The sequence below is a fragment of the Microcebus murinus genome, chromosome 7 (genome assembly GCF_040939455.1).
Source record: "Microcebus murinus isolate Inina chromosome 7, M.murinus_Inina_mat1.0, whole genome shotgun sequence".
NCBI lineage: Eukaryota > Metazoa > Chordata > Mammalia > Primates > Cheirogaleidae > Microcebus > Microcebus murinus.
This window is the reverse complement of record NC_134110.1, coordinates 98,309,538-98,321,976: the sequence shown is the minus strand read 5'-3', so window position 1 is coordinate 98,321,976 and position 12,439 is coordinate 98,309,538. Positions and strand designations below refer to the sequence as shown.

The window sequence follows — 12,439 nt, the reverse complement described above, 5'->3', positions numbered from 1 at the left end:
TTTTCTTCCCCAGTTGCTCTGGCGAGCACTTGCGGTAATATGTAGAATAGGTGAGAGTGGGCGTCCTTGCCTTTTTCCTGATCTTGGCAAGAAAGCTTTAAAATTTTCACTATTATGGTGTTAGCTGTGGGGCTTTTCATATGTGGCCTTTATCATGTTGAGGTAATTTTCTTCTATTTCTAGTTTGCTAAGAGATTTTTTTTTATCATGAAAGGATATTGAACTTTGTCAAATGTAAACGCGATTTTTATCCTTTATTCTGTTAATGTGGCTTATCATACTGATATTCTTATGTTGATCCAACATCTTTTCATTTTAGGATGAATCCCACTTAGTCATGGTGTGTGGTCCTTTCCGTGTGCTGTGGAATTTGGCTTGCTGATATTTTGAGGTTTTGTGCGTCTACATTCATCAGGGATATTGGCCTGTAGTTTTCTTTTCTTGTAATGTCTTTTACGGGGCTTTGGTATTGAGGTAATTCTGGCCTCATAAGTTTGGAAGTGTTCCTTCCTCTCCAGATTTTTGGAACAGTTTGAAAAGGATTGGCATTACTTCAAGTGTTTGGTAGAATTCACCAGTGAAGCCATTTGGACCTGGGCTTTTCTTTGATGGAAGACTTTTTATTTCTGATTCAATCTCCTTGCTGTTGGTCTGTTCTGATTTTCTACTCGTGATTCAGTCTTGGTAGGTTGTATGTTTCTAGGAATGTATCCATTTCTTTTCTTTTTTTTTTTTTTTTTGAGACAGAGTCTCACTCTGTTGCCCGGGCTAGAGTGCCGTGGCGTCAGCCTAGCTCACAGCAACCTCAGACTCCTGGTCTCAAGCGATCCTCCTGCCTCAGCCTCCCGAGTAGCTGGACTACAGGCATGTGCCACCATGCCGGGCTAATTTTTTCTATATATTTTTAGCTGTCCAATTAACTTATTTCTATTTTTGGTAGAAACGAGGTCTTGCCCTTGCTCAGGCAGGTCTTGAACTCCTGAGCTCAAACGATCCACCCGCCTTGGCCTCCCAGAGTGCTAGGATTACAGGCGTGAGCCACTGCACGCCAGAATATGGATTCTTGCTGCTGTTGGGTGGAATATTCTGCATATGTCCGTTTAGTCTTTAAAAGTTGGATTTTGTGGCCTTAAGGCTGCAGGTTCCCCACCCCTGTAGAGTCTAAAACGTAGGCGGGCGGTGGGCGGCTGGCGGCATCCTGGGGCTGCCTGATGCTCAGGGGACCCGCTGTAGGCTTAGTGCCCGTGGGAGTCAGAGCAGCCTCTCCAGAGACCCCGCAGCTAGAGGACAAAGCGGGAGGAGGGAGGGGCTGACCAGGTAGTGACGCTCAACGTGTAGGACATGCGCTGCACGAACAACGCACCTCACCCAGTGGAACTGCGGTACATGGCAGAGAATCTCCTTATGGTGGCTGTCCCTACCACTTTTCTGGAATATTTGAACTTTCCCCAGGAAATGCTTCTGAACTAGGAGAAACATTTAAATTTAAAGAAGCTGTTGTTTTAGGGAGCATCTACTTGCTAGAAGATGATGTAGAAAAAAGATGTAGGAGAACTGGGAAAAGAATACAAAGGCGATGCCTACCATTTCATGCATAAAAACTGCAATCACTTTTCTTCAACTTTCTCGAAGATTCTGTGTGGGACAGAGATTGCTCACTGCATCAGCTGCTTGCTCCTGCAGCTCCTGAGTCCCCTTTCTACAGAGGTGCCTCCTGAAGGAGGGGCTCGCTCCTGCCAAAAGCTCAGGGTCCCCTGGCTGCCTCGGAGCACTGCGGCAGGCCCCAGGCTGGCACCACGCCCAACTATAATGTCTCTCCAGTCGCACTCTCAGCACTGTCTCTGGCAGTTGAATGTCACAGGAGAAAAGTAAAGAGTAATCGTCCTTTGGGTATTTTGTATGCAAAGATGGCTCTTTCCCAAATCCCAGCCTTTCAGCTCAAGATTATATTTGTAATTTTGAAAAATCACTTGGTGCAGGAGGGAGAACTTCGTGTGAAGCTGCCCTCTGTTTTTTTTTTTTACCCACTTGTAGATTTGGATTTACTTCTGCTTTATACAAGCTCTGTTATGTTTCCGGTGTTTTGTATTTCTGTTTACAAATCTTGCGTGGACTCTTGCCACCGTGAAAGAAGAAAACCTTCGTGTCTTCAAAAATTAGGTAATCTTTGTACATGTCTGACAATTGCTAGAGCTACGTCATAAATTACAGGCATCTAAGAGGTACTTGGATACTTAGCAGTCATCATCACTTGCTTAAGAATAGTCTTCTAGATCTGTGTTGTTGGCACCAGGATGCAGAGAACCAGACTGGCCTGAGGGGAGGGAGCACACGCGCCCGGGAGCTGGGGCCTGGGCCAGTTCTGCACATGCTCCCTCCGGCCCGAGTAGCCCAGGGAACAATTAGTTTTACCCCAAATATCCATCCATCTAGGCAGGGTGGTACATTCTTATGTCTTTCTGGCTTTGCTGCCTCTCATTCTATAATTAAGATGTTTTTGGTTAAAGATATTCTTGTTAGTAAATGACAAGCGTTTTTGCAGATGCTTTTGGGGAGGAGCTTCATTTTTATTTTAATACCCGTTGATTTCTTCCCACACTGGACTTTGTTGATGGTGTAGCAATATCGTAAGTGGTAGCCTTCTGAGCAGTGGTATGAGTTGACATTCAACTGCTTTTAACTATTCAGGCTGCTTTTTTATATTAGGCCTTGAAAACCAGAATCTAAAGTAACATACCCTCAAAATGTAATTTTTTGATATTTCATACTTTTTATGTACCACATCAGAAAGAATACATCGGAGTTAGTTTGTTATGGCAGTTGTTTCACCTCATAATAGAATACTTAATCTTACATCTTGTTGAAAAATCATATATGTGTGTCTTAAAATTCATCTATTTATGTCCTTTCAAATGTATGTTTCCTACATAACATACCTGAAGGAAGGAAGTGTCACCACAGATAAATCCTCCTTAGCAAGGGTCTACCTGCTAGAGTCTACTCTCAGTTTGACTCTTGGATGTAAGAACCAAGTTATTACATGTCATTCAATTTTTCCAACTTAAGAATGAATGTCCTGGACGGGCGCGGTGGCTCATGCCTGTAATCCTAGCACTCTGGGAGGCAAGGCGGGTGGATTGCTTGAGGTCAGGAGTTCGAAACCAGCCTGAGCAAGAGCGAGACCCTGTCTCTACTATAAATAGAAAGAAATTAATTGGCCAAGTAATATATATAGTGTCCCGGCCCGCGGGACCTTCTGTTACTCGCAGGGGAGAGGGGGACCGTGCCTGAAAGAGATGAGCAAGAGAAAGAAACGAGACCAAGCAAATGGTTGTCAAGGTCTGCTTTACTTAGATTCTTAGTAGGTTTTATAAGCATACAGAAACAAGGAAGTAGAAACAAAAAAATAGAGTGGCGACGATGAGGCTTGGGTCTGGGTTAATCAGCCCCAATCAGCGTCTTATCAGTATCCTGTTTTTGACTGGTTACTCATCTCCAACCTGGCAGGTGGTCAGGAACAATTGCAGTCAGCACTCCCTGGAGCATCCCGTGGTCAGCACGTCATGGACTGCATTCTTCTCGGAGCTATAGCTGGAATTTTCCAGGGCGAAGTCCGTGCGTAGGACGAGTCATAGGGGAGTTGAGGGTCTTTGAGGGTCCTTGCCTCTAACAATATAGAAAAAATTAGCCGGGCATGGTGGCGCATGCCTGTAGTCCCAGCTACTCGGGAGGCTGAGGCAGCAGGATTGCTTGAGCCCAGGAGTTTGAGGTTGCTGTGAGCTAGGCTGACGCCACGGCACTCACTCTAGCCTGGGCAACAAAGTGGACTCTGTCTCAAAAAAAGAAAAAGAAAATCCCATTCAAGTCAGGTCCTTCCCTACAGTTAAAAATTTAAATATGTTTACATAACTAGCATTTAACCAGCTTTTACTTTGGAGGAAAGAATCTTATTTTTTGTTCTGATGTGTTTTTGAGACAGAGTCTCACTCTGTCAACTGGGCTAGAGTGTGGTGGCCAGACTAGCTCACAGAAACCTCAAACTCCTGGGCTCAAGGGATCCTTCTGCTTCAGCCTCCCAAGTAGCTGGGACTACAGGCGTGTGCCATCATGTCCTGCTGATTCTCACTATTTTTAGTAGAGACGGGGTCTCGCTCTTGCTCAGGCTGGTCTTGAACTCCTGAGCTCAAGCAGTCCTCCCGCCTCAAACTCCCAGAGTGCTAGGAGTACAGGCGTGAGCCACCATGCCCAGCCTGGAAGGAAAGAATCTTCTCAACCTGATTTCTGTAGAGAAAAATCCTATGTCAAAAATATAGGATGTCATCCATGTGATAGGACAGAGTCTATTTGTTGTAACCAAGTGAAACATCTCTCATGGTGGTGTGGACAATAATACAGTGTTAGAGGGTCAGAGCTTCAGGTTTCCACTGTTTGTTTTCAATACCTTGGGTTTTTTATTTTTTCTTTTAACCCTTCCAAGGGAACATCAGCTTTGGGAAGTGTGCCCTGTGGGATTGTAGAGGGCAGTGGTATACGGTCTCAGAGAGCCCCCTCCATGCCAGCACTCCAGCCAGCTACTGCTCTGACCCACAGCAGTGGAGCAAGTGCCCCCACCGACATTTGTACAGCAAGGAGCTCTGGTTCCAGTCAGTTGGTAGCACTGTGCGCACGAGGAGGTTCAGCACACAGGCAGCCGCAGGACTCCGTATCCATGGCTTCGTCCATCTCAGTGCGGTAGGAACAGATTCACTGCGTCAGGCTTTTAATTTGTGTTTCTCCTTATGGCTCCGTTTCTGTACTCTAATTTTGATATATGCTGTATTTTTGTTAAATGACTAAAAGACATGGATTTTTTTGTTCAGCAAGCTGGCCATTGTATTCCCTTCGCTTCAGTATGGTTTTAGAGTGAGCTCAATTATTAGACTTTCCATGTCTACTTGTTCAATAGCCATACATGTGTGCTGTTTGAAAGGTCTTACAGCTGTCAAAGAATCTTCATGGACCTGAAGATAATTTCTTGAGAAGTTGAATGCAAGCGTTTTCATAGGGTTTATATAAAAATACCAGGAATCTTCACTTTTGCTTCCTTGATATGTAGCATTGGGCTGTCATGTCACAACATTGGAATACATTGATTTATTTTTAAAAGCTTCTATAAAAATAAATAAATAAATAAATCGAAAGCAGGTCTGGCCAGGGAGATAGTAGCCTGAGGACAGAGGCCGTTGTTTATTTGCAGGGCCAAGAACTTGGTATTTGTGCTTCAGGCAATTGGTAACTACTAAAAGACATTAAGGAGTGGCAGAATGACGATGGGGCCAGAAGAAGGAAAGAAGAGACACACGAGAAATATTTAGGAGGCAACACTGGCAAGGCTGGGTGATCATGTTTGAGGGGAGGAAGAGGGCAGAGTGGAAGTTAGCTCCCAGATAAGCGCTTGGGTGACTGGCTGGGTCACAGGATGTAGGCGGGCCAGGCTGGGGCAGGGGAGCAGTGGGTGATGAGTCAGAGTCAGGATTTGGAGTTTCCGCTCATCTGCGGGACACGCCCTGGAGCTGGCAGCTGGTTCTCAAGTTCAGGAGAAAGTCCAGACTAGATCCCAATTCAGTAACCATCAGTATATTGGTAGGTATTTTATTTATCTTTATTTTTTAATTGATACAATGACTTATTTTGGGCACCAAATACTTTGGGATCAATAAAGCCTTATGGTAATTACTGATGTGTCATTTGTTCATGAAGTCAAATTTGTATAAGCCTTAATTTAAAAAATACATTTATATATATTTTGCAGTGTTTGATGTATATATATTTTTAATTTTAAAGAAATTATAGGCACATTGATCAAGGTCAGCTCCAAGAAAAACAAAAAAAAAGAATAAAAATTAAAACAAAAAAGAAATTATAGGCACAAATAGCTGTACATATTTGTGGGGTACATGTGAAATGTTTTGATACAATGTAATAATGAAATCAGGGTAATTGGAGTATCCACCACCTCAAGCATTTATCATTTCTTTTTGTTAGGAACGCTCTAGTTCCACTATTTTGATTATTTTAAAAATATACAGTAACTTAGTGATGACTACAGTTACCCTGTTGTGCTATCCAATATTAGATCTTGCCCATTCTAACTGTATTTTTGCACCTGTTAACCATCCCCACTCTATCCCCCTCCCTACTACCTTTCCCATCCTCTGGGGACCGTCACTCCGTTCTGTCTCCATGAGGTCAGTTGTGTTAATGTGTAGCTCTCACATAGGGGTGAGAGTATGTGACATTTGTCTTTCTGTGCCTGGCTTATTTCACTTAACATGATGTTCTCCAGTTCCAGCCATGTTGTCGAGAAGGACAGGATTTCATTCTTTTTATGGCTGAATAATATTCCATTGTGTATGTGTTACTACATTTTCAACAGATAAGTATCTGTTGAGGGACACTGAGGCTGGTTCCCAGCAGTGGCTGTTGGGAACAGCGCTGCAGTAAACATGGGCGTTCGGGCGCCTCTCTGACATACTGATTTCTTTTCTTTTGGATATACTGCTGGACCACACGGTAGTTCTATTTTTAGTTTTCTGAGGAACTCCATGCTGTTCTTCATCGTGGCTATACTCATTCACATCGCTGACTGGTAGGCGTTCTAAACAGTGAGGGCGATGTGAAGACCATGGGAGAGCTTAGAGACTGGTGTGAAAAACAAGCCGAAGCCCGAACCTTGGGGCGTCAGTGGATGCAGGTTTGTTTTCAACAGGGAGGTCCAAGCCTGGGGTGTGGTGAAAAGCCCGGGAAAGCCGACGGGAGGGAGGGGACAATCTGGGCAAGCATGTTCGGTTCATCGCCGCTGGCCGCCCTCTGAAGCACGCCTACTTACTTGCCGCCATGTCCCCACGCTCCCGGACTTTCTTATCTGCATTGGGGAGGTGAATCCTCCTCAATCTTGTTTGTGCACCCTTGCGAGGACTTACCCTCAGCTGTTTTTCCGCGTTGTAACTCTCCAGGCAATCGCATTCATCTGTGCTGAAAAATCCCAAGCCAGTCCTCCAGCCTAGACTCCCAGTCCCCTGGGTCCCTGCAGCCACCTGAGTTCCCGACACCTCTGTTTACACATGTGTCTTGCGGTTGCCTCACACTCGGCGTGTCATGATCGGACTATTTGGCATGGCTTCAGTTACGAATGCCTCCCCTTCCAGGGCCCTCCCTGCGCCTACACATACATTCTTGTTCTGTGGTTTCGGATTCGGTGCCCAAATCTTTCCATAACCCGCAGGATTCCCAGAGCTCTGCTCTCCCCTGCCACAGCGCCTGCTATGCCAGGTCACAGTTGCCACCGACACTCTGCCTGCTTGACTGTGAACTGCTCGGAGACAGGGCTTATGTCTTCATTGCAATTATATCCTCTTTGTTTTTCGTTTGTTTTTTTTCAGACAGAGTCTCACTTTTGTTGCCGGGCTAGAGTGAGTGCCGTGGCATCAGCCTAGCTCACAGCAACCTCAAACTCCTGGGCTCAAGCAATCCTCCTGCCTCAGCCTCCCGAGTAGCTGGGACTATAGGCATGTGCCACCATGCCTGGCTATATGTCCTCTTTGTTTAGTGAAAAATGAGATTGGAAGATAAGAATACAATAGCACTCGTGAGGGACTCATACCCTGAAAGGGAGTAAAGAACACATCCTTCTCTGGGACTGAACTGAAGGCGGGGAGAATAGACGCTGATCTATGGATATTTATAGGTTACACAGGAAGTTGACAGGGTCGAGGGACACATTTTCAGTAGTAAAGAAGGGACACATTTTCAGTAGATAAGCTGGTTACTGAGAATGAGGGAGAGGGGCTTAGGTTTGGGGCTTGAGTCGAATCATGAAGATACAGACAGCCCGTCGAGGGGCCAGGTAGGAGATGACCAAGAGGGCAGCCACCCACGTGAGGGCTGGAGCTTGGCACCGGCCTCCTGCAAAGTAACCTGCAGTCGCTAAAATGGGTCCAGATTGCAACTGTCTTTTCCATTCATTGCAGAGATGGGTTTCTTCAGGATAGTTTGGGTCTGCCAGTAGGTATGTACTGTAAGCTATGAAATTATTCCATTTACCTATTATAAAAATAGTGGCATCTAAAGACAGAATCCTAATCTAGGAGCCAATTGCTATGCTTCATGAATCCCCACTTAATCTTCCATTTCGTAAATACTTACATATTAGAAAAATGAAGATTGAGGTAAAACTCTTGTGCTTTATTTTTTTAAGAGTGAAAATGCCCATATTTCTTTCAATGATAAAAGTGGAAATACGCTTATTTGAAAGTTTTGTTGTGAACACGACCAAGTTGTGAACTTAAAAGTTCATCCTTCTAGGGCGACGAATTCTGATAATAAAATAATGGTAACTCTGTTCAACAAAAGAATTTTCTAAGCACTGTTTCTCTTACCAAACCTTTGAGACTGATCCGCTTACACACACAGTGATTTACATTAACCATGTAGAGATCCCCCCCCCACACACGTGTACTACATACATACATACTCTAAGATAAAGTGGAATTCCATTTTTACAAGTAATGGTCACATCTTTATAAAATGTGAATTTGAGTCCTGTAATGGCACTAATAAGTATTCAAACCGAGCCTGATGGAGGGAAGTGGCTGAGAAACACCTGCAAGTCTTAGTTTGGAGGGTGGGGAGTAATCAATTACTGAACTCATGCAAAACCAAGGTCCCGTTCGCTCGCTGGGGCTGTAGTGTGGAGTCTTCTAGCGTATCCTTTGTCGTGGACAGCGGGCTACTGTTACTGCAGCTGTAAATACACTATCTTTCTACAACAGCCATTTCCCTTCCCCTCCAAAGTGTCGCTAAAGGTGGCTGCAGTTTACACTCTGACTATATAGCTGTCTGTTGAAGGAAGCGTCTGATATTAAAATAGCCCAGGTATTACTCCAGCAGAAGGCAGCACTATCTCTAAACTCCCTGTGCTAGATGTAGTCCATGAATTCTTTTGTTATTTTATTAATAATAAATATATTTGAAAAATCCTACGCTTCAGCTGATTTCTCGGATAAGGAGCGAAGCAAGTCCTTATAGAGGGCAGAGTTCATGAAGCGGGGGTAGGAGTCTCTGTGCATCAGCGTGTAAATCTGAAGCTGCGCGTCGTCGAATATGTGCTGGGACGGCTCCACCATGTTCTTGTTGATGACTTCGCGCACGCGGGAGTCCAAGCTGACCTGCCGGTGGGAACAGACGCGATTGGTAAATCCATCCCAAACTCCCTCAGCTTGTTTCATTTTTTAAAAATCTCAAGCGGAACAAGACCATCCAAACACCTAAACTCTCGAAAGAGAAGCTAAAAGCATAATGAACAGGGATCCCGAAACGCCAGGGCCTCAGTGGTTAAACAGACCGCGGGCCCCACCCCGGACGGGCGGGTGGGGCTTGGGAGGGGCCCCACATTGGCATTTTTCACGAGTTCCAAGAAATGCTGGCGGAGATCACACTGATTTAGAAAACCCTGACATTGTTTTGCTTCTGTAAAATGAGCACGCTATGCCTTTTGAAGAAAAAAGGTAGCATTTGCTGACTTATTCCTTGCTTTTCACTAGTAACAGGAGGTCTAAAACCTGGAGGCCAGGCTTCTGCCCGCCAGAACACAGTGGCAGGTTTCTGGGAATGAGTGCCAGGCCGACTGGTAGGGTTGGGCACTGGGTGGAGCGGAGCTGACTCGAGCGCTCTGGAAGGTTCGAATCGTGGGGCTGAGGGCAGACGATGGCAGAAGATGGTTGTGTTTATTTTATTTTTTATTTATTTACTTTTTGAGACAGAGTCTCACTTTGTTGCCCAGGCTAGAGTGAGTGCCGTGGTGTCAGCCCAGCTCACAGCAACCTCAAACTTCTGGGCTCAGGCAATCCTCCTGCCTCAGCCTCCCGAGTAGCTGGGACTACAGGCATGCACCACCATGCCCGACTCATTTTTTCTATATATATTAGTTGGCCAATTAATTTCTTTCTATTTATAGTAGAGACAGGGTCTTGCTCTTACTCAGGCTGGTTTCGAACTCCTGACCTCGAGCAATCTGCCTGCCTTGGCCTCCCAGAGTGCTAGGATTACAGGTGTGAAGATGGCTGTGTTTAAATCCCAGTTCTGTCGCTGCTCATTTGTGCGGCCTTGGGCAAGGTAAACTCTGTGTCCCAGTGGACTCCTCCCCTGAAGTGGGCACCACGATGATGGTCATGGTAGTTTCTAGATCTTGGTGATTTAATGAGAATTTGCTTATGGTACTGGGCATCCACTAAGTCCTTAGGGAGATGTCAGCTATTACTGCTCTGATGTTTTGCTCATCCGAGATAAGACTGTCTCACAGACCTGAGCAAACTACTGGGCTCAGACTTTTCCTGTAGGACACCAGTCAAACAGGAGTCCAGGTGGAAGCTGCAAAGATTGCCTCACACATCTCTTCTGTATAAAGAACCTTAGCTGGGCCATTTCTGCACCTGTTGGCCATGCTAGTTCTACTGCCACTCGATGCATATGCCATTAACATAAAACTGAAAATGCAATCAGCTAAACTGTTAACTTAAATATTGACTTCGGCGGTCTATCTGTCCAGATGCGTATATCCACCTTCCTCCCATCCTTCCTGCCCACAAGTGGTATCTCAAAGCAACGCATTCAGACAGACAGACTCCCAGCATTGCCAGGCCTCTTTCTTGCATAGCTCATGAAAAAATAAAACTACTTGCGTCATGCAGTTCCCAGTCCTGCTTATCCTGAACTTGCCCTCTGGCTCCATTTTCAGTCAGAAGATCCTGTGGACCCCACCTCTTTAACACTCTGGAATCTGCCCACCTCTCCCCTCCTCTCCGCCACGACCCTTGTGGCAGTCACTCGCCATCTCCCGCTGGATCTGTGCAGCGGCCTCTTAACTGGTCTCCTGGCGTCGGGCTAGCGCCCTCCAAGCCCTGCTCCACGCCTAGAGTGCAGCCCCACCCTGCCACCCCAGCTCCGCAGCCTGCACTTGCTTGCGGTTGCTCTCAGGATCAAGGCCACAGTCTGAGCCTCTGAGGCCGTTTCAGGTCTGCTGGTATGGATTCCCAGCTCCACCCTCCTCCACAGCAGAGCTGCTCTGAACCACTTGGAATTAAAGAAGGAAGGAGCTAGAACTATCTTGTCCTTGTTCGCTGGTCTAGAATAACCTTTCTCCTACCCCATCCCCCAATCTACAGGGCAATGTCCCCTTGGTCCACAGGAGGGAGCAGGTGCGGAGAGGGTCAGAAATACCCCCGGGCTGCGCAGCTGACCAGTGAGGACGGAGGTTCAGACCTAAGCTGGCCCCAGGGCTATGCTCTCAAACTTTTTCAAGCTTTTACATTTCAAATAATAAATGTTTCAGTTTGGAAGGAAAGGGGTCATCTTATATCATTTTTTTTCATAAATTTGCTAAGACTTTTTTGGGTGTATTAATGCTTTAAAAGACACTGATGAAAAATCTTGCCTTAAAAAAAGAAAAATCCAACATAGCAAGACCCCATCTCAAAAAAAAAAAAAAAAAAAAGGAAAATTATGACACAATAAAAATAAGTGGAAGCCATAAATTAAAGGACCAAAATTCTTTGCTTATGAATCCAGAATGAAAATAACTTTCTGAATTCAGTATTCGAACATGTCAACTGAGTATCTCCAACTCACCAACACAAACTTAAGTCAACTGTCCTCCCATTTGGTCTGCCCGAGCAGGACACGTGGGAGTCATTTGAGACTCTGGGGTTTGCCTGAAACCAAACCTTTCCTGTCTCATGTCTGGTTTGGGCTCCTGAATTAGTCCTCTAATATCTTCTGCCCCTTGTCAGCTCCCTCTCCATCCTGCAGCCATGCTGATCACCCAGAACCCAAATTCCATGATACTGTTACAGCAGGCTAAAATCCGAGTGCTTTCCCAGGATAAAAATCCCAACTCCTCAGCATGGCACCCAGCGTCTGCACGCTCTGGGACCACCGTTCCTAAATCTGCCCTGGCGCCTGCCACCAGCCCTCACGGCACGGTGCGTGTCCTGCACTCCCCGCACTGGACTCCTTGCACTTGTCCTATTGGACGGGTTCACGCTTTCCTCCTGCCATCGTCCTGTCCTGTCCCCTGGGACGTCCTCATCCCGCTGTGTTTCTGGTCACGTGCTTTTCATTATCCTCCGTCCATCCTCGGCCTCTCTGAGCGTCTCCACCGCACTCCTGCCCCACCCCACGGGCCTCTGTGAGCACCGAGCAGTGTCCCCAGATGTCCCTGTCTGTCTGCCCACTTCTCTGGGAGCTGCCTGACAGGAGAGGCCCTGCCTCGTCAGCCTTACAAGTACACCAGCACACAGCAGGAAGTAACGAATGATTGTGTAATTAGAGTTACAAAGCACTTAATTGTAAGAATAATCTAACCTCCTAAACTTTAGATTTGAAGAAACTAAAACCTCTGAGA

The 12,439-nt window shown here is 45.9% G+C and overlaps 1 protein-coding gene across 2 annotated transcripts in view; it reads right to left on the bottom strand.

The window, feature by feature from the left end:
- Window positions 1-8,202: 8,202 nt before the first annotated feature.
- Window positions 8,203-12,439, bottom strand: part of RGS20 (regulator of G protein signaling 20) — an 88,072-nt gene continuing 83,835 nt past the window's right edge. For both annotated transcript variants that reach the window (XM_012751779.3, XM_012751769.3), the window contains one exon: window positions 8,203-9,206. In XM_012751779.3, coding sequence (XP_012607233.1) covers window positions 9,018-9,206 — 189 coding nt within the window. In that variant the 3' untranslated portion in view covers window positions 8,203-9,017. The remainder of the gene's footprint in view (window positions 9,207-12,439) is intronic.